General features: G+C 56.9%; 1 protein-coding gene across 1 annotated transcript; it reads left to right on the top strand.

Annotated features, from left to right (window-relative positions):
* Positions 1 to 3085: 3085 nt before the first annotated feature.
* On the top strand, positions 3086 to 17527 carry ADAMTS15 (ADAM metallopeptidase with thrombospondin type 1 motif 15). The gene is made up of 8 exons (XM_071576346.1): positions 3086 to 4155; positions 8926 to 9058; positions 9586 to 9753; positions 10607 to 10890; positions 11696 to 11873; positions 11970 to 12151; positions 12716 to 12891; positions 14619 to 17527. Exons 1-8 carry the CDS (start codon positions 3241 to 3243, stop codon positions 15397 to 15399), a joined length of 2817 nt encoding a protein of 938 aa, XP_071432447.1. The 5' UTR covers positions 3086 to 3240; the 3' UTR covers positions 15400 to 17527.
* Positions 17528 to 21203: the final 3676 nt, after the last annotated feature.

Raw genomic sequence — 21203 nt, 5'->3', positions numbered from 1 at the left:
GAAGGAGAATCCACACTGCAGACACACTGATATTTCAGGATCAGGGGGAGTGATGGTGTAGGCCTGAGTGGGGTAAGTTTGACCTTAAAGTGGTTTCTTGGCAAAAAATCGAAGTAAGAGCCAAATTTATTTTATATACCTTAATAGACCTTTTTATTTGAAGCTGCTTGGAGGTTCAAAGGCATCCTCCTTCTCCATTTCCTGCTGTCCTTCATATCCATCCCCTTTCCATCAAATCCAGACAAACCACAGGGGTGAGGAGCAGCCCCAAGCACCTGGAAAGACACGGGGAGTGACACCAAAGGGTCACCTTGGACCAGCTCCTTCCTGCAGGTGTAAAGGACCACGGGGTGCAAACAGCTGCTGGTTGGTCCTCAAAGAAGAGAACCCACATCCCATCCTTCAGTTAGAGGGAAAATAAAACAAAAATGTGCCTCCCTTCTGGTGTGGAGTGCTCTGGGATGTTCCTGTCCCCCCTGGAGCTGCCTGGAGAGGGGGAGAAATATCCCTGCACAGCTTTTTACTCAGCATGGGCAGCAAAATGAAGCAGCAGAGGGGTTGGTTTGCAAACAAAGCAGCCCACCTTGGGGTAGGTGATTCCCAGCTGCTCAGAGGGACTGGGAGGGCTGTGGTGGAGCAGCTGCTCCATCCCTGGCACAGCCTCAGTGTCATGGGACACAGCAAGTCCCGTGTCTGACAGGATGGAACGGTCTCAGCCCAAACCACTCGCATTTGCTGCCTGCCCTTCCCCATCAGGAGGCAATCAGATGTTCTCCAGGCTGGAGATAAAGTCCTGCCAGTTCACTTTGACTCATCCTCCACTGCTGGAGATCTCCCAGATGGAGGGGCTGGAGCTCCTGGGCAGCAGTGACTCACCCTGGCTCAATGACCTCCAGGCTGGTGGCACCTCTGGGACCATGTGCCATCCTGGATGTTGTCTCTGGGTAAACTCATCCTGTTGAACAGGGAGGAGTTCCCTCCTGGCACCTCAGCATTGTGTCCCTCTCCCCTTCCCCCTCTGCTCCCTGTGCTGCCCATTTTCTGTGGGTCTCTGTGGTCTTCTCCACACCCCTGGGCATGCTGGACTTTGGCCAGCAGACAGAACCCCTGATTCCCTCAGCCCAGAGTGGCCAGATGGTGAGTTGGGGTCACCAGTTCAGCTGCCAGGCTGTGGGCTCAGCCTCTTGGGCAACAGCCTTGGAATTATTTCATCCATACACATATTCCTGCAGCCTTTGCTGAGCCTTGACATCACATCAGAGCCAACCTGTCCATGAGAGGCCTTACTTTTCTCACTAATCCATTGGTGCAGATAACTCTGTTCTTGGCCACAGGTGGTTGCTGAGAACTCTTCAATGCTCTACTTTTATCTGTCCTGTCCCCAGAAATCCCACCCGTGGTCAGATCTTTCCCTGCCCCAACAGGTTTCAGACTGTTCTGGTGATCCCTCTGGTGGGCACAAGGAAATTCCCATGGACTCCACAGGGTGTCTCTGAGGAGAGGATATTGCAGGTGCTGACACTTCTGGAGTGCTCCCTTTGGTGGCCCTGGGGATGAAGGGAGGCTGAGCTTTTCCTAGGAGTGGGAATCACCTTTGCCCCTGGGCTGGAGCCACTGAAAGGGGCTGGGGTGACATAGCAAGGGATGCACTGGGAGCTGGTTCCCTGGGGAGAAGAGTTCTGGGATCCCCCTGATCTGAAGACAGGGACTATTTAGGGTGGGTGGGAGGTCTGGAGGTGCATGGGGAGACACAGCCCAGCCCTCAGTGCTAAATCACCAGGGCTGTGAAAAACATGTGTTAATATCTTCCCAAATAAACCTGGGAACTGAGCCCTCTGCTGCCAAACAGCAGGTCCCCCCCTTGGCTGAGCTGTCCCAAATACCAGCACGGAGCAGAGGATGGAGGGCTGGATGAGCTGACCTTTAAAGGTCCTTTTCCAACCCAGACTATTCCATGATTCAATGATTCTCTGACATTTTATCTTCTCTGCACATCCCTGTCTCAGCCAGACTCTCCCCTCCCGTGGGGTCACAGAGCTCCATCCTGTCCAATGGCTTAGAACAGGACCCAGAGCAACCAGAATGGGGCAGGAGGGAGCCTGGCAGGTGGGAGTATCCCTGGGGAACTGCAGAGTTCTCTTCTACATTGCAGGAATAAAAGTGACGAGTCTCCCTCCATCCCACTGCCCAGCCCTCCTGATCCTTCACACCATCCTAGTCCCCCAGTCCTATCTCATTCCACATCCCAACTCATCCCACTCCCCCAAACCATTCATATCCTCCCACATCCCACCTCCTATCCCACTTCATTCCATTCCATCCAACCACCCATCTCATCTCACTGCATCTCATCCCACCTCCTGTCCCGCCCCATCTCAACTCCCACCCCATTCCATCCCACATTATCCTATCCCACCCCTCAACCCCATCTGCCCCCAGCACCCCAATCCCACTCCATCTCACCCCATCTCATCCCACCTCTGTCCCATCCCATCTCAAGCCCCCATCCCATTCCACTCCATCCCACTTTGTTCCATCCCACCCCCCATTCCATCTCACCCCAGCCCCCTATCCCATTCCACCCTATCCCTGCCCCCATCTCATCCCATCCCATCCCATCCCATCCCATCCCATCCCATCCCATCCCATCCCATCCCATCCCACCCCACCCTACCCCACCATCCCATCCCATCCCATCCCATCCCATCCCATCCCATCCCATCCCATCCCACCCCATCCCATCCCACCCCACCCCATCCCATCCCACCCCACCCCATCCCACCCATTCCCATCCCATCCCATCCCACCCCACCCCACCCCACCCCACCATCCCACCCCGCATCCCCACGGCGGTGCCGCCCCTCCCGCCCCGCTCCGCCCCGGGGAGGTGGCGGCAGCCCCGGGCGGAGCGCGGAGTTGTCCCGGCCCCGCTCGGCTGCTCCGCTGGCCCCGCTCGGCCCCGCTCGGCTCCGCTCCGTCCCCCCGGCCCGGAGTGGCTGCTGCGGGGCCAAGCCGCGCCCCGCTCCCCGCGCTCCCGCGTATAAAACGCCGGCGCGCCCCGCAAGGCAGGTACCGGCGGGGCCGCTCCGCTGCCTCCAACCTCCGCAGGTCCGGGAGGAGGAGGGAGGGAAGGAAGAAGGAAGGAAGGACGGACGGACGGAGGGGGGGGGCCGGGTCCTGCTTTGTCCCCCCCGCGCCTCCCCCGAACCCCGATGCCGCCGGCCTGAGCCCGCCGCGACGATGCTGCCGCTGCTGCCGCTGCTGCTGCTGGGCGCGCCGGGGCTGAGCCTGCCCTCGGGGGCACCCCCGGACCCCGACACCGCGCTGGTCACCCCGCTGCGCCTGGACCCCGACATCAATGGGCCGGCTTATTTCAGAGGGGGCCCGGCCGAGCCCCCCCGGGGCGGGCAGGCGGTGGTGATCCAGCTCTCGGCGTTCGGGGAGGATTTCTACCTCCACCTCTACCCCGACGCCCGTTTCATCGCGCCCGCCTTCGCCGCCCACTACCTGGGGACGGCCGCCCGCCCCCTCCCCGCTCTCCGCCACTGCTTCTACTCGGGGGATGTCAACGCCGACCGCGAGTCCTTCGCCGCCCTCAGCCTTTGCGGGGGGCTCCGGGGGGCTTTCGGCTACCGGGGAGCCGAGTACCTCATCAGCCCGCTGGCGGGGGGCGCGGCCGGCGGGGTCCATCGGCTGCAGCGCCGCAGCCCCGGCCGCCCCGTCGGGGCCGGAGCATCCCGCTGTGCCGTGGGCTCCGCGCTCACCCCCGGCGTGCTGCAGGCGCTCGACAAGTACCGCGGGCGGGCGGGGGGCAAAGGGGGGCGGGCCAAGCGCTTTGCCTCGGTCCCGCGGTACGTGGAGACCTTGGTGGTGGCCGACGAGTCGATGGTGAAGTTCCACGGGGATGACCTCCAGCACTACCTGCTCACCCTCATGGCCACGGCCGCCCGCCTGTACAAGCACCCCAGCATCCGCAACCCCATCCAGATCTCCGTGGTGAAGTTCCTTCTCATCGGGCAGGATGACAAGGGGCCCAAGGTCACCACCAACGCCGCCCTCACCCTGCGCAACTTCTGCGCGTGGCAGAAGAAGTGGAACAAGGTCAGCGACAAGCACCCCGAGTACTGGGACACCGCCATCCTCTTCACCAAGCAGGTGGGTGCAGGGGGGGCTCGGAGGAGCTGCCCCCCCCTTTTCAAGGAGCCCTGCACTGTGCTAAGGCTCTGTGCCACCTGTGCCCCGCCGTGCCTGATGGAGCGGGTTGTGCTTGTGCCCAATCCCCTTTCCCAAGGAAACCTCCACTCTCAGATGCTGGGCTGGAGGGGAGCAGAGCCCTTGCTGTCCCCTGGGCGGGTTTTGGCCCACCAGCCAGGGGGTGAGTGAGGCCAGGAGTTGCCCAAACACACGTTGTCCCACGGGGTAAACCTGCTGCTTCATCCCCTGTCTCCTGGCAGCCGGTGCCCTGTGACCTTGGCACACGGCAGCAGCCACCCCGAAATGAGGGGTGTGAGCCCAGAAGAGGAGGAGCGTGGCCTCGCTTCCCCCTCCCCAGCTGGGAATAGCTCATAGTGCCACCTGCCAAGAAAGAAACCTCTCCCCGTTTCCTCTGACTCATGCACGAGGTTCTCCTGAGAACCTGGAGCTCTGCTCAGCGCTGGCTGCGCCGCGTGGACCCGGCTCAGGGCTGGAAGGGAAGCACCAGAGATGCAGCCAGGGCTACAGTCCCGGGGACGGGGAAGAGGGGACACAGGAGAGGGAAGAGGGGAGAGGGGAGAGCCTCCCCCAGCTCTGCTGAGCACTGGACACATCCCTGTGGAGGGACAGGGGCTTGGAGCTGCCATTGGCTCAGGCTCTGCAGGCAGTGTGGGATGAGCTCTGCATCATCCCACCCTCCTAAACGGGTGTGCAGGATGAGCTCTGCATCATCCCACCCTCCTAAACTGGGGTGCAGGATGAGCTCTGCATCATCCCACCCTCCTAAACGGGTGTGCAGGATGAGCTCTGCATCATCCCACCCTCCTAAACGGGTGTGCAGGATGAGCTCTGCATCATCCCACCCTCCTAAACTGGGGTGCAGGATGAGCTCTGCATCCTCCCACCCCACAAACTGAGGTGCAGGATGAGCTCTGCATCCTCCTAAACTGAGGTTCAGGATGAGCTCTGCATCATCCCACCCCCACAAACTGGGGTGCAGGATGAGCTCTGCATCCTCCTAAACGGGGGTGTAGGATGAGCTTTGCATTCTCCCACCCCTACAAACTGGGGTGTAGGATGAGCTTTGCACCCTCCCACCCTCCTAAACTGGGGTGCAGGATGAGCTCTGCACCCTCCCACCCCCACAAACTGGGTGACACTGTCCCCATGGCCCCCACCAATGCTGCTCCTTCCCTGTGGTCCTGTCCCAGCGTGGACATCGATTCAGTGCCTGCATCCCAAAACCACTAATGGTATGGGAGGAGGATGAGCTCAGCTTGGAGAGGACAGTAATGTCCTACCCTGGCTGCAGCAGGCTTTGGCAGCAAAGGTTTCTTTTCCTTCCACTAGCCCTGCCCAGATGTTTTTGGATTAGGGACAGGTCAGGAACTCCCATCAAAGGCAGGGAGACCATTCCCAAAACATCTTCCCAGGTCAGTCGCCTGTGGGTGGGAAGGATACAGTGTCCAGCTCAGTTCAGCTGTCCCTGGGCTGGGTCAGCACGGGCTGACCATGGCTTGGAGCAGGAGTGATGCTGTGCGGGACGTGCAGGACCTCGTCCTGCGTATCCTCTTGTCCACCCACCCTGGGCCAGCTGTAAACGCTGCAGGAGCACAGGCTGCTGGAGCAGCTCAGAGGAGGGGACACTGCTGAGGGCGCTGCAGGGCCGAGCCAGCCCCATCCGTGCTGGGAACCTGGTGAGGTCACTGGAGCTGCACAGGGGACAGCGCCGGTCCCAGCGATCCGAGAGCTGCGGATCACGGTCCGGCTGCATTTTTTACACATTGCTAAAACAGCCATTCCTGAAACCCCAGAGCGAGCTCAGTGCACAGGCACACGATCCACAAGACATCTGCCTTCCTTGAGTGCATCCATCTGTGGTCCCCTGACACCCCGAAGCTTATCTCCCTGCCAAGAAGCTGTTACATAAGCCCCCGACTTAAATTTCACCTCCAGCCTGGTTGATAGGCAGTTTCCAGTTGTGTCAACGAGCTGCTGACGAATGGGGCTGTCCTTTCCTGCTTGGCTTTGCTCCCTCCCGATGTCAGTCATTCTGGATGGTGGATTTGCCTTCGGGGAGCTCAAGTCCTGATCGACTGGTGGGTGCAGAGTCACCTGAGCCACTGCTTGTTGGAGGGTCCAGCAGAGCATCCATCCTTCAGCTGCCCTCCTGCCACTTGGAACTGTCCTTGAACACCACAACAAAGAGCTCAGCTGTTCTTCCCACCCATTCTGGACCAGCAGATGTTGGCTGAACATCCTTGCTCTGCTATAAAACAAAAGGGATGTGGCATGAAGGAACATCTGACTGCAGCATGGCAGGTGCTACAGGGAGGCTTGGAAGTGCTGGAGCTCAAGGCTCAGCTTTTGGAGTTGCTTTGGATACCCACAGGAAGCCTGCATGGAAGGGAGAAAGCTTTTGAGCTGGTCACTGAAGTGGGTGAATTTATGCAGAAGCCACGAGGATCCCCCCAGCTGACCTGCAGAACATCTCGAGAAGTTCACAAGGGCTGAGGAAAAGCCTCAGAATGTCCCACAGAGGAAGGTCAGGCTGGCAGGAGAGTGCTGGTGGTGCACTGAGCAGGCTGTCGAAGCCCTTTGGGGCACTGAGCATCCTCCCTGTGTGCTGGCAGCAAGAGATACTGGTGATGGTGAGCAAAGGCTGAGCTGGCCCTTTGCATGCTGCTTTACCACCTTAAACCTCTTCCCCTTCTCTCTCCTCCCCTCTGTAGCTCCATCCTTGTGTTGCCTCTCCTCCTGAGCAGGCTTGAAGCGCAGCAATGCTGGAGGAGCTGTTTGAGGGGGCTCAGCACCCCTCATTACATCCCAGACATGCTGCCTGGCACCCCTGGGCTGCCCTGAGCAGTTGGTGGTGGGGAGTGAGAGAGAACCCGGTGAGGAGCTGCTCGTTGTGTGTCCCGGCCGGCGCCGTTCCGGGCGGGAAGTGGGTCAGTGTGTCAGTGCAGGTGTTGGGCCGGGAGCCAAACTCTCGCTGCGCCAGTGAGGAAACTCCTCAGAGAGCAGCGAGCGGCTGCCTCGGCCCCGTAACGCTCTGCTGTCCCTCCCCGTGCCCCTTTGCCCACCCCAAACCCCTCGTGCTGGGGGCAGCACTGCCAGGAGGGCTGAGCTGGTTGTGCCCCTGGAGTAGCTCAGCAGGGTGGTGGCACGATGGGCTCAAGCTCTGCCAGGGGAAATTGAAGTTGGATATGAGAAAAACTTCTTTGCAGAGAGAGTGCTCAGGGATTGGAATGGGCTGCCCAGAGAGGGGGTGGATTCCCCATCCCTGGAGGTTTTTCAGCTGAGCTTGGCCGTGGCACTGAGTGCCATGATCTGGTAAAGGGACTGGAGTTGGACCAAGGGTTGGACTTGATGATCTCCGAGGTCTTTTCCAACCCAGTCCATTCTGTGATTCTTGGTGGTGTTTTGGGGCTGGGCACCCTGTCGATGGTGGCCCTGGTGGTGGGGACGTGGGGTTGGATCTGCTTGTCCCTGCCAGCACCGAGGCTCAGGGTGCTCCAGAGTCCCTGCAGATGGGGAAGGTGTCACAGAGCAAAGGGCTGACCCCAGCTGAACGATGGGTTTTCCACCACCAGCCCAGCCCCAGACGTTTCTTCACTTCTTCACCTCTCTGGAGACCACGGTCTTGCCTGTGCCTCCAGATTCCACAGCCCCAGGTCTCCTGCTAAAGCCATCGCAGCCCTCCCGGGGCTCTCTGAAGTCATCGGCGCTGTGATTTCCCCGCGGCTGAACCTGCCTGCGCGGGAATGCCTCCGAGCAGCTTGGAAACCTTGCTGGAAATGTTGGCACAGCAGCTCCTGCAGGACTCGGAGCAGCCCCGGCGCTTTGGCTGGGCGAGCGCTGAGCGTGATTCACACTTATTTATAGCCCGGCAGCGCCTGGAGAGTCCCTTACGTTTGCTTTTCATGTGGAAAGCGGCTCCCTGCCCCCACCGTGTGGCCTCCCCGGCAGCGCCGGGACAGCACCGAGGGATGAGGATGATGCTCCAGCGCTCCCAAAACACCGACACACCTCGGCAAGGGAAGGGAGCACCTGAGGACGAGGTTATTACCAGGCTGCAGCAGTGGTGTGTCTCAACTGGACTTCTGATTTGCACCTTTGGATGCTGGAGAAGGGCAGATTCACCTGCAATGAGATCCTTCCCATCCTCTGTCCCAGCAGCATCTCAGTGGGGTCTGGCTGTCCTTAGTCTGGGGGTGGAAGGCTGGGCTGGTTCCTCTTGGTTGCTCCTTGAGGGATGGCTGCAGAGTGTCTTGGAAAGGCAGGAGAACTTCCTTTGGCCTTGGAAACCTCTAGACCTGGTCCAGGGGCTTCTGCTTCCTAAGAAGTGGAGAAATGAGGTTGAGAAGTGAGTCCAAAGCCAGGGGTGTTCCCATCCACCCACCTGGGTCTGGTCCTTGAGCTCCCACTTAGGAAGATTCAGACTGGCTCCTCCGTGCTGAAAGCAGCTCCACCCTGGCTGGAGGAGCTGTTTGGGGAGGAAAAGCTGTAGCTGAAGGCACAGCAGGATGCTCCACACCCCCCTGGTGCCAGAGTTAAATACAAACCCACCAGTGCAGCCTGGTCTGGTGCAGGATTGAGGTTTGCTGCCTCTGCATCCTGGTGTGACTCCCACCCCTTTGGGCTTTCTCCCGCTCAGCATCTCCCTGTGGGGTACCAGGGGTGGGGTGGGGATGGAGAACTGGACTAACCCCTTCCCTCTGTGCCTGGCAGGACCTGTGTGGTTCCACCACCTGTGACACGCTGGGCATGGCAGACGTGGGCACCATGTGTGACCCCAAGCGCAGCTGCTCCGTCATCGAGGACGATGGGCTGCCCTCGGCTTTCACCACTGCCCACGAGCTGGGTAAGGCTCCCTGCCCTCCTCTTCCTCTCTGGAGGAATTCCAGGAGCTGGCAAGGCTCAGAATAACCTTGGATTCATCCTCAGGAAGATGACACAATGACCGGTGTCGGGTGGTGGGGAAACTCCACCCTGGGGCACGAGGCTGTGCCCGAGCCAGGTGGGAAAGGGCAGCTGAGGAAGCAAAAGGCTTTGCTGTGGTGGTTGCCACCACAATGAGTTTCCAGGATTCAGGAGTCCTGAAATAACAGGCAGAGGGCACACCTACCTCTGGGGGGAGGAGGAGGAGGGAGGGGGAGAGTGCTGAAGTCACCACACAATTTCCCTTGTCCTTCCTTTCCCGTGTGCTTTCCTCATGCATGAAGCATCTGGGAGAGAACTGTGAGGTTCACTGGCCCTCCTGGGCTGCCCCAGTCCTTGCAAGGGTTTGCCCCACCCTGGGCCTCAGTTCCCCTGTGGCCTGGAGCTGTGGGACCCTGCCCTGCCCACCCTGCAGGGTTATTCACGCTGCATACCTTGTGCCACCCCCAGGCCACGTCTTCAACATGCCCCACGACAACGTGAAGGCCTGTGAGGAGGTCTTTGGCCGGCTGAAGACCAACCACATGATGTCCCCCACCCTCATTCAGATCGACCGTGCCAACCCCTGGTCAGCCTGCAGTGCTGCCATCATCACTGACTTCCTGGACAGCGGCCACGGTGAGCCCTGCTGTGTCCCTCGCCCTGCCACCCGTGCCCCTCGCCCTGCCACCCGTGCCCCTCGCCCTGCCACCCGTGCCCCTGCCCCGTGGGAGCCCTGGGGGGGTATGCTGGAAGGCATGGAGGGCTGTAGAGCAGTTCCCCTCCTGGCTCTGAAATCAAATTCAGGAGGAAAGGGGGAGTCTGGCAGTGTGTCTGTACCACCCAGACTTGCCGGGTGCTGGAGTGTCTCCAGCAGTGATGCCTATGCTGAGTTTGAAGACCCCTTCCAACCTCAACCATTCCATGATTCTACCCTGCTGTGATTGGAACTGGTTGAGTTTGGAAGTCCCTTCCAGCTCCAGCCATTCCATGATTGCCGTGATTGAAACTGGATGAGTTTGGAAGTCCCTTCCAACCCCAAACCATTCCATGATTGCTGTGATTGGAACTGGATGAGTTTGGAGGTCTCTTCCACCCCAAACCATTCCATGATTGCTGTGATTGGAACTGGATGAGTTTGGAGGTCCCTTTCAACCCAAACCATTCCATGATTGCCATGATTGGAACTGGATGAGTTTGGAGGTCTCTTCCACCCCAAACCATTCCATGATTGCTGTGATTGGATGTGAATAAGTTTGGAGGTCCCTTCCAGCCAAAACCATTCCACCATGCCATGATTGCAACTGGATGAGTTTGAAGGTCCCTTCCAGCCCACATTGGTCTGGGATGCAGCTGACCTTGAGGGTATCCCTGGGGTAGCACCTGGATGCCTCTGGCCAAACTCCCAGCATCCATCCCTCACCCTCCCTCCCCACACTGGTCCATACAGCCCCTCCAGGACCCGGTAGACCCCCCTGTTCCCCTCCTCCAGGAGACTGCCTGCTGGACCAGCCCACCAAACCCATCCCGCTGCCCGAGGACCTGCCGGGGACGAGCTACAGCCTGAACCAGCAGTGCGAGCTGGCCTTCGGGGTGGGCTCCAAGCCCTGCCCCTACATGCAGTACTGTGCCAAGCTGTGGTGCACGGGCAAGGCGCGTGGGCAGATCGTGTGCCAGACCCGGCACTTCCCCTGGGCCGACGGCACCGGCTGCGGCGACGGGCGCTTCTGCCTCAAGGGAGCCTGTGTGGAGAGGCACAACATCAGCAAGTACAGGGTGAGAGCCTGCTGGGGACCCCAGAGACACCCCACGGGGTGCTCCCAGTGGGTACTGGCTAGGCAACTCCCCCAGTGTGGGGAGACTGGTGTGGGATGAGCTGGAGATCCCTTGGATGTCACTGGGTGTGGCCTCACGTTGAATATCATGGGAAGTTTTGGGCACTCCAATGTAAGAAAGATATTAAAGCCATTAGAAAGTGTCCAAAGGTAGTGAAGGGCCTGGAGGGGAGGAGTGTGAGGGCACTGAGGGCACTTGGTGTGTTCAGCTGGAGAGGAGGAGACTGAGGGGACACCTCAGTGCAGGGACAACTTCCTCAGGAGGGGCAGAGGAGGGGCAGGCACTGAGCTCTGCTCTGTGGGGACCAGGGACAGCACCCAAGGAATGGCTGTGCCAGGGCAGGGACAGCACCCAGGGAATGGCTGGAGCTGTGCCAGGGCAGGGACAGGTTGGATCTCAGGGAAAGGCTCTTCCCCCAGAGGGTGGTGGGCACTGACCAGGCTCCCCAGGGCAGTGGGCACAGCCCCAAGGCTGCCAGAGCTCCAGGAGTGTTTGGATGATGCTCTGGGGCACAGGGTGTGACTCTTGGGGATGGGCCTGTGCAGGGCTGAGGGTTGGACTCCATGACCCCTGTGGGTCCCTTCCAGCTCAGCACATTCTGGGATCCTGTGGTATTCTCAAGCAGTGATGCTGCTGCTCCGCTCCAGCCGTCCTTGGGCATGTCTGGGGGCAGCTGGAGGTTTTGCTGGTGAAGGGATGGAGGTGGTGAAGGGGACGCAGCCTCTCACCCGCTGTATCCCCTCAGGTGGACGGTGGCTGGGCCAGGTGGGCTCCCTACGGGCAGTGCTCCCGGACGTGTGGCGGAGGGGTGCAGCTGGCAAAGCGGGAATGCACCGACCCGGTGCCAGCCAACGGTGGCTCCTACTGCGAGGGCATCCGCGTCAAGTACCGCTCCTGCAACCTGGAGCCCTGCCCTGCTGCAGGTGAGGGGCTGCAGCTCAGCCTGGGCTGTGCCAACCCCCTAAAACCAGAGCTGGATGTCCAGGCAGTGCTCAACTCCACATCCCTGTTTCTTCCAGTGCCAGGGAAGAGCTTCCGTGAGGAGCAGTGTGAGGCTTTCAATGGCTACAGCCACAGCACCAACCGCCTGACGGCCTCCGTGTCCTGGGTGCCCAAATACTCCGGAGTGTCGCCCCGGGACAAGTGCAAGCTCATCTGCCGTGCCAATGGCACCGGCTACTTCTACGTGCTGGCACCCAAGGTGGGTGAGAGACCCCCAGGGGGGTGCCTGGGCTGTGGAGTGTGCCTGGAAATGAGGGGGTTTTCCTTGCCTGGTGGGTGGATGGTGTTAGGTGAGGTGGTAGAGGAGGGGGATCCACCAGGCTGGTGTGAGTCAAGCTGTCTGCTTTACCTCATAGCTGGAGTTGGTCCATGGAGGGTTTTCCTCAGGGTTTGTAAAGGTGCCTCTGGATGTTCCCATAGTGCTGGAATAGAGGGTGATAATTATGGTGCTGGGAAGGTGATGTGAAGGATAAGGTGGGCATCCAGATGAGGGATTGAATGGGGTGATGTTAACAGGTCCCTGCAATGGAAAGAGCAGGAAATTCTGTAGATGGAGCAGAGAAGGGATGTAACCCCATCCATCTCTTCCCAGAGATCCCAAAACTCCTGACTGCAGAGCAGAGCCTGAGCAAAGGGTGACACGGTGCCCGCTGGTACCTCCTCAGGACCTGTGGGATGGGTTAGGGTTGGATGGCGGCAGCTCGTGGGCTTTGGGGGGTGTCAGAGGGAAAACCAGCAGCTTGGTTTGCTCCCCCTGGTGCAGGTTGTGGATGGCACCCCGTGCTCCCCGGACTCCACCTCGGTCTGCGTCCAGGGCAAGTGCATCAAGGCGGGCTGTGACGGGAAGTTGGGCTCCAAGAAGAAGTTCGACAAGTGCAGCATCTGTGGAGGAGACAACAAGAGCTGCAAGAAGGTCTCAGGCTTGTTCACCAAACCCATGTGAGTGTTTGGGGACCACGTGTGCTTCCCCTTCACCCAGCTCTGCTTTTTGGGGTGAGGGATCCAGGAAGGTCACGGAGATGGTGATGGGGGGTAAGTCCATCCTGAGTAAAATCTGGTGCTCTTGTGCATCACTGGGGTGGCTCTGAAGGAGAAGCAGGACATATTTAACATGCTGTTGGCTCCTGCTGATGGAGTTATCCCTGGTATTGTTGAGCCAAAGCATCCTCCTGTTTCTGGGTGACATCAGCCTTGAGAAAACTCGGTGTAGGGAAGAGATTCAAAACAACCTTCATGGGAGGGAGGAGACAATGGTAGGGGTGGGGGGATTTCAGGGGTGGGGGGACCTCAGGGCTGTGGCTGCAGAGGCAGCATGATGGTGATAGCAAAAAACATTTAAAATAAATAACTGCTAAGAAGCTTTTTGTCTTTTAGCAGCAAAGGTATTTATTGACAGCATTGGAGGCACAGCCAGTTCATACTGGGCAAAAACTTGCCTGACTTTTTGTGTAAAATGAGCCATTTATAGTCTTTAAGTTCATAGTTTACACCTTCTAATTTCCATATTAATGACTGGGTGAAATCTTGGGTGGAGCTTTTCCTTTTGGCTTGAAATTTGGGTGGTGCTTTCCTGACTTCATCCCTCGGGTGGTCTTAAAGCATCTTCATCACTGTTTGGACTTAGACCTTTTCTTTGTTCAGTGCCATGATCTGTCAAACTTGTAAAATCTTGGCTTTAACTCTCCAAACTCTTGGATCTTTCCTATTTCATCCTGTTGAAGTGTCCAGCTCACTTTAATGTGTGGCTTCCAACCCATGGCCCGCTGGTCTCTGTAACTGCTGGACAGTCTGAACCAGAACAAAGCGACTCCAGCCCCTCATGCTGTTCATAGAATCATAGAATGGATTGGGTTGGAAAGACCTCCGAGATCATCAAGTCCAACCCTTGGTCCAACTCCAGTCCCTTTACCAGATCATGGCACTCAGTGCCATGGCCAAGCTCAGCTGAAAAACCTCCAGGGATGGGGAATCCACCCCCTCTCTGGGCAGCCCATTCCAATCCCTGAGCACTCTCTCTGCAAAGAATTTCTTTCTGCTCTCCAACTTCAATTTCCCCTGGCAGAGCTTGAGCCCATCGTGCCCCCTTGTCCTATTGCTGAGTGCCTGGGAGAAGAGACCAACCCCCAGCTGGCCACAACTTCCCTTCAGGCAGTTCCAGACAGTGCTGAGGTCACCTCTGAGCCTCCTCTTCTCCAGGCTGAACACCCCCAGCTCCCTCAGCCTCTCCCCACAGCACTTGTGCTCCAGTCCCTTCTCCAGCCTCGTTGCTCTTCTCACTTGGGTTGGAAGAGACCTCAGATTATCAAACCCAACTCTTGATCCAACCCCACTGTGATCTCTCTGGCACTCAGTGCCCTGGGCTGGTAATCACAGTAGGGTTGGATCAAGACATGGTGGATTCTCCATCCCTGGAGGTGTTTCAGAGGACACTCAGTGCCACATCCAGTCCCTTCTCCAGCCTCGTTGCTCTTCTCTGGCCCCACTCCAGCCCCTCAATCTCTTTCCTCAACTGAGGGGCCCAGAACTGAACATGAGTTAAGCAACCTTGCTATGCAAACAACATTTTGCAAAGCAGAATTAGAAATTTCACAAAACTGGGGGGTTTTTTGATCTCTTTTCTCTTTGAATGGCCCTGATAACCCACCCTGGCTGCTCTTCTCCTCCAGGCACGGCTACAACTTCGTGGTGGTGATCCCCGCGGGCGCCTCCAACATCGACATCCGGCAGCGCGGCTACAAGGGGCTGGTGGGCGACGACAACTACCTGGCACTGAAAAACGCCCAGGGCAAGTACCTGCTGAACGGGCACTTCATCGTGTCGGCCGTGGAGAGGGACCTGCTGGTGAAGGGCAGCGTCCTGCGCTACAGCGGCACCGGCACGGCCGTGGAGAGTCTCCAAGCCTTCAAGCCCATCCAGGAACCGCTGACTCTGGAGGTGCTCTCCGTGGGGAAGATGACCCCTCCCCGCGTGCGCTACTCCTTCTACCTCCCCAAGGAGAGCAAGGAGGACAAGACCTCCTACAAGAAGGAGGGCAAGACCCCTCCGGACCTCAACAACAGCGTGCTCAGCCTGTCCAACCGCCTGGATGGTGGCAGGCCGAGCTACAAGCGCCCCTCCTACAAGTGGGCAGCGGGTGCTTGGGAGGCGTGTTCGGTGTCTTGTGGCGACGGGCTGCAGAAACGCTCTGTCGCCTGTCGCGACTCCTACGGGCAACCCGCCGCCGAGTGCGACGCGGCGCAGAGACCCCCCGACGTGCGGCTGTGCGGAGAGCCCTGCCCCTCCTGGCAGGCTGGACCTTGGTCTCCCTGCTCCAAGAGCTGCGGCCGCGGCTTCAAGAGGAGGGCGTTGAAGTGTTTGGTGCCCACCGGGCGCCTCCTGCCCCGGGAGAGCTGCAATTTTCGCAGGAAGCCGCAGGAGCTGGATTTCTGCACCCTGAGGCCGTGCTGAGCAAGCCCAGGGGTGTCGGCGAGGAAGGGCTGAGCAGCAGGAGGGGAGATGTCCATAGCACATAGCAAGAGGGGGGAAAAAGAAGAAAAAATGGGAAAAAAAAAAAGGGACCTGGGTGTCAGGACACCACAGGCACCTGGAGAGAGGGCTCCTACCGACCAGGTCGCTCGGAGACAGAGCAGGAACGAACATCTACCTCGAAGCCACCGAATGACACGGGGACCACCGGGGAGGCTGCGGGAGCTGCGGGGGGGACAGATGGGAACGAGGAGGGTCGTCCCTGCCTGGGGTGGGTCCACCTACAGGCAGGGAGATGCCCCTCAATCGCACAGCTGAAGCCTCTCCCCACCTTCCCAGGGCCCAGCCTACCTCCCCTCTCCCTGCACTCCCCCCACGCTCGTGCCAAGTGGGATCAAAAGGATTTACCAATGCAATGACCAATGAGGTGCTGGGACTGAGGCCTCCAGAGCTGGCTGGTGGTGACTTTGTGGTCCCAGCAGCATCCCCGGGCCAGGCTGGAAGGTGGTGGCTTTATTTTCGTTCTCTCCTCATGTTTATGACCTGACCAGTGTAAATGTTATGGTGCTTAACTCTGTGTTTTGTTTTAACCTCCTTCCTCCTCTCCTGGTGGGTGCAAACCTGGTGTAGCAGGGCTGGTGTTATTCCCAGTGGGATCTCACCTGCCCCAGGGTTTCCTATGGTGCTTTGGGATGGGGCTGTGTGAGTGTGGGATGCTCCTTGACACCCTCAGGCCAGGGTGGGTTGTGACCCACCCCCCTGAAGGTTTTCAGGGTTCAAAGGGATCACTGTGGGCCTGAGGTGTGAGGTGTCATTCCAAAAAAAAGCAACTGTACTGTAGTGCCCCAGGGTCAGACACAGCCCCACCAGTCACCGGTGCTTCACTCCGCTCTGGAAATGGTGCTCGATGCTTAATGGGACCAGTATGCCATGCCCAGACATCCCAGTGCCCTCTGGGCCAGGCTGGGATGTTTTCCCTCTCTGTTGAGCCTCCCTGGGGTCTCCTGAGCTCCAGCAGAGCTGGGGGGACTCCCTGGCATCGCTTTGGAGCTGCGGGAAGGGAAGATTATTTTGGGTTTGGGGCTCTCCTGGAGTGAAGGGGCTCAGCAGGGTTCAGGGGGGTAGGAAAAGAGGGAATGTTGAGCCTCTTGCTGCTGAAGGGCATCTACAACCAGTTTCCCACTCCAGAGTCTTGTGCAAGGGGTTATTTTGCACCTCTGATGAGCCCATTGTGGTCAGAGGCTGTTTTACCTCCCTCCAAAACCCATTTAGCCACTGCTTAGTTTTCTTGCTCAAATCAAACCATCAGGGACCATTCAATTTTTTGCTTAATCACTGAGGAAGGTGCTTCTTAATTAAATTAGCTGTGACTGTGAGCGAGCCACAGCATCTGGGTTGACCTACCCAGGTTTGGGATCATCAGGAAGGGGTTTTATGGCCGAGACACAGATCTTGGGGAGGCAGAAGATGCTGTCTCAGCAGGTGGAAGCTCAGAGCTCACCTGGCTCAGTCCAATGGAGGTACAGCCTGGAAATGGTTGGCTCCCAAAGCTGTGGGCAAGATGAGAAGGGTGACACCAAACAGTACAGTGGTGACATGGGGGTTCCCCTGCTGGACCTTCCTACTGCCTTCACAACCCCTCTGTGACAACGTTTGTGGGCTCCTCCTGCCTGGATTGATGTAATTCCTTTTTCAACACAGCAATATTTTGGATCTCCAGGCTGCTCCACAGAGCCAGGAGCAGATGTTGTGGTTGCTCTGCACAGCAGGGAAGGGCATTTAACGTTCTGAGGAAATCCCTTCCAGGTCTCCATTCCCATGAATGTGCCATCCATTTTTGGAGGGTTTTCCTGCCGAGCCTGCCACGCTTTCCTTTGGGGACAGAGCTCTGAGGAGCTGCCCTTCAGTGTCCTGCCATCCCCCAGCTGGTTTCCAAGCCACCAAGCAGTTGTCACCCTTGTTCCCAGGGAGGGGAGGGATTCCTTGTGTGCAGTTCTTTTGCCCAGGGTGCAGCAAAAGGACGGAGATGCCGATGGAAGTGGCTGCTTTGTGTATACCATGTATACTGAACCTTGATCTCTGCTGTTTGTGCATCAATAGCAACCTGAAATAAAAGTGTATTTAAAGTTACACCTGGCTCCTGGTGGCACCTGAAGTCCTGCTAAAGGGCATTTCAGCCCTCGGGGTGTTCTCAGCCTTTAAAAGCCCCAGATCAAAACTGGTCTTCAGTTCTGACTTGGTTTGTTGTTGGTTGAGAAAGAAACCCAAGAAGGAGCCCAGTGGTGGATCAGCCCCTGTGAGCCCCAGGGGTCACCAACACCAGGATGTTCCATGGACGGGGCTGGTTTGCCTCAGCTGGAATCAGGATGTTCTTTTGTCGGGATAACGGGAACAGAGAGCTAAAGGAATTGATGCAAAGGGGAACAGCACTCTCACATCCTGGAAAACCCATGGCTGTGTGTTCCTGCTGGAATTCCCAGCACACCCTCCCTGAGTCAGAGCCCTCTGTCTCTGTCCCCTGGGGCCAGCTGTGGATAAAGCCCTTCCTTTGGAGGGACAGTCAGCTTAGGGCTGTCTGATGTCACCCCTCCAGCTCTCAGCAGAGTTCCTGGAATTTGATTTTCCCAAAATTTTTATTTCCCTGTTATGTTGTAATGAGCTGACAAACTTCCTGTGTTTTGTCTGGGGGGGGGGGCAAACTCACTTTGCTTTTCATTATCACACAAGGGACCTAAAAGATCATCCAGTTCCATGGACAGGGACACCTTCCACTATCCCAAGGTGCTCCAAGCCCTGTCCAGCCTGGCCTTGGACAATTCCATGGATGGGGCAGCCACAGCTTCTCTGGGCACCTGTGCCAGGGCCTGCCCACCCTCACAGGGAGGAATTTTCCCCCAATTTCTCATTATAAAAAGCAAACACAACAGACAGGATTGAGCACCTTCCCCCTCTGCAGCTCCTGCAGGGATAGAAAGGATTCACTGCCTGTGCCTCCCCCACAACAAAGCTCAGCCCAAATATATCCCACCTGCAAACAGCTTTTCTGGGAACAGAGAGGGAGATTTTCACCCAGCACAGCCATAGCTTTCCTCTCATGGAACAGAAAATGAGATTAAAACCATCTCCTTGCTCCTCCAGCACCAGGTGACAGCCACATTTCTACCCAGATACCCTTAAAAATTACTCAGAGAGCCAAAAAAAACCACCAAGCCCCAAGTATTTACCAGAAAAGAAGGGAAAAAACTCAGCCCTGGTGTCAGAAACACCCACCTGAAGGGGAAGCTGGTGGTGACTCAGTGGGGTTGAGCCCAACCTGCCAGCCTGGTGGTTGGCACAGTGGTGTGTCTGAAGGTCTGAAACCACAGGAAGGGGCTCCTGGTGCCAGAGGAAGGATGTGGAACATCATGTGCTGTGTCCTTGGGGAAGGGGTGGCTTTTCCCACTGGAGGTTCTCAGGGTTCCTTGTTTCCCAGCACCACAAGTTTTTGTGTGTTGCTTCCCTTCTTCTTTGGATTCTCTGAGGTGTAATAGAAGCTGCTTTTCTCTTCAGGGGACACTGAACCCTCACCTGAATCCTCCATCCACCCTAAACATGGAGAAAACCTGGAGCTTTGAAACCTCAGCTCTGCTGGGCTTGAACTGGGGCTGAAAACCACAGGGAAATAAATGAAGGTCTGAAAGGGCAAAGAGCATCAAACTCACCCCTCAGGCCAAGGAGTCATGGGCATAAAACTCAACCCCTCACACTAAGGAGTGATGAGCATCAAACTCACCCCTCAGACCAAGGAGTGATGAGCATCAAACTCACCCCTCACACCAAGGAGTGATGAGCATAAAACTCAACCCCTGAGGCCAAGGAGTGATGAGCATAAAACTCACCCCTCACACCAAGGAGTGATGAGCATCAAACTCACCCCTCAGGCCAAGGAGTCATGGGCATCAAACTCATCCCTCACACTAAGGAGTGATGAGCATCAAACTCACCCCTCAGGTCAAGGAGTCATGGGCATAAAACTCAACCCGTCACACTAAGGAGTGATGAGCATCAAACTCACCCCTCACACTAAGGAGTGATGAGCATCAAACTCACCCCTCAGACCAAGGAGTCATGGGCATAAAACTCACCCCTCAGACCAAGGAGTGATGAGCATCAAACTCACCCCTCAGACCAAGGAGTGATGCCCAAAAGTCTCTGATTTGGTCCAAACCCATCCCTGGCTGAGCTGGAGGACTGGAGGTGGCTTGGGCACATCACACCAAACACCCTGAAGAACCTAAAACTCCATCCTGCTGTTGGGATCAGCTGCAAAGCTGCTTGTTTCCATTTGTCCTGTGCTGGAACTCAAGAAGTTTGGGAAAAAAAATAAAAATAAGGATTACCTGGAGTGTAATCAGGGAGAGAAACCATGGGGGGGGTGAGGGAAGTGCTTGTGCCCCATTTGCTGATCTATCCAGGCTGTGGCTGTGGATCAGCTCCATAGGGTTGGGATGCTGCCTTGGTATTTATATATATATAAATATATAAATATATGCACACACACACACATAAATATATATTACTGCCATTACTATTAATAATAATTACAATTCCTGGCCTTTGCCAGGAGACAAAAGCAAAACCAGACGTGTGGAACGAATGGAGCTAATTGATAACAGATGTCCTGCAGGAAACCTCTCCTGGGAGGAGAACTGAGCTGGGAAGGGCCTGGGAAAATGGGAATGTTCCCTTGGGCTGGGGGTGCAAAGCAGGGGCTGATGTGGGGCAGGGTGGGACCCCCCAGCCCCTCTCCCTGCTTTTCTCTCTCTCTTGGTGCAATAACTGCAGTTCTTCCCCAGCCTGGCAGGAGAAATCCCACTCTCCAAGCAGGAAAAGGTCTTTTTTTCCTACTCTGGCACCTCTGGGAATGCTCTGAACTCTGGGTCAGGCCCTCAGGGAAAGCTTTCCTGGTGGGGCTGGGCTGGGAAGGGATGCCAAGCCAACCTCTTGCAGCAGACTAAACTTGCCCTGTTGTCCTCCCAGGCAGCAAACTTGACACATTCCCACAAGCATTTCTGCTGCTCTGGCGTTATTTTATTTATTTTCTTCTCATTTTTCCCCCCTAATTATACAACACTCTCAGTGCCAAATTCATCTGGCCAAGCCAAGCTCGTGGATTTATGGCAAGAAAGCTCCCACCTCCTTCTTGCCCAGCAGCAGGGGCAGGATTTTATCTTTTCTGAGGTCTCCAGCACGTATTTTCCCTCCTAGAAGTGCCTAATCCTTGGAGAAGTGATGGCAGAAGGAGTGGGATGTCAGCAGGTCCCAGGGAATGAGCTGAGCAAACCAGGCAGCTGTTAAAGATTATAATCCTTACCCAGGAAAAACCCCTTGGAAGCTGCAGCTTTCCAGCAGACTCCTGGGGAAGGGGCTGCCTTTGGATTTAGCCTAATTAATATCAAGTTCAGCCAAGCAAGCCCAAGCTCCCAAATGGTTGTTTAATGGGGCTTGATTAGTTTTTAAAGGTTTTTTTATTTCCCCCCCAACCTGTAAATGAATTTAGAGCCAGTGAAAGGTGTTGGATTGACAGCCCTGGAAATATAAATCCTGCAGGAACAGCATTTTGGGGTTGGGAAGGGAACAACACTGTGTGTAATCCAGATGGCAGAGTAATGATTTGCAGTAACAGCTGCTTTGTGCTCTAAATTAAAAAATGGAGACCGTGGGGATTCATCAAAGCATCTGAGACACTTTGAGGTGGCCCAAACATTGGGCATGGCCAGAGGTGGACAAGAAACCCTATCCCTGAG

Source organism: Pithys albifrons, chromosome 23 (assembly GCF_047495875.1).
Source record: "Pithys albifrons albifrons isolate INPA30051 chromosome 23, PitAlb_v1, whole genome shotgun sequence".
Taxonomy (NCBI): domain Eukaryota; kingdom Metazoa; phylum Chordata; class Aves; order Passeriformes; family Thamnophilidae; genus Pithys; species Pithys albifrons.
This window is presented reverse-complemented; position numbering and strand designations above follow the sequence as displayed.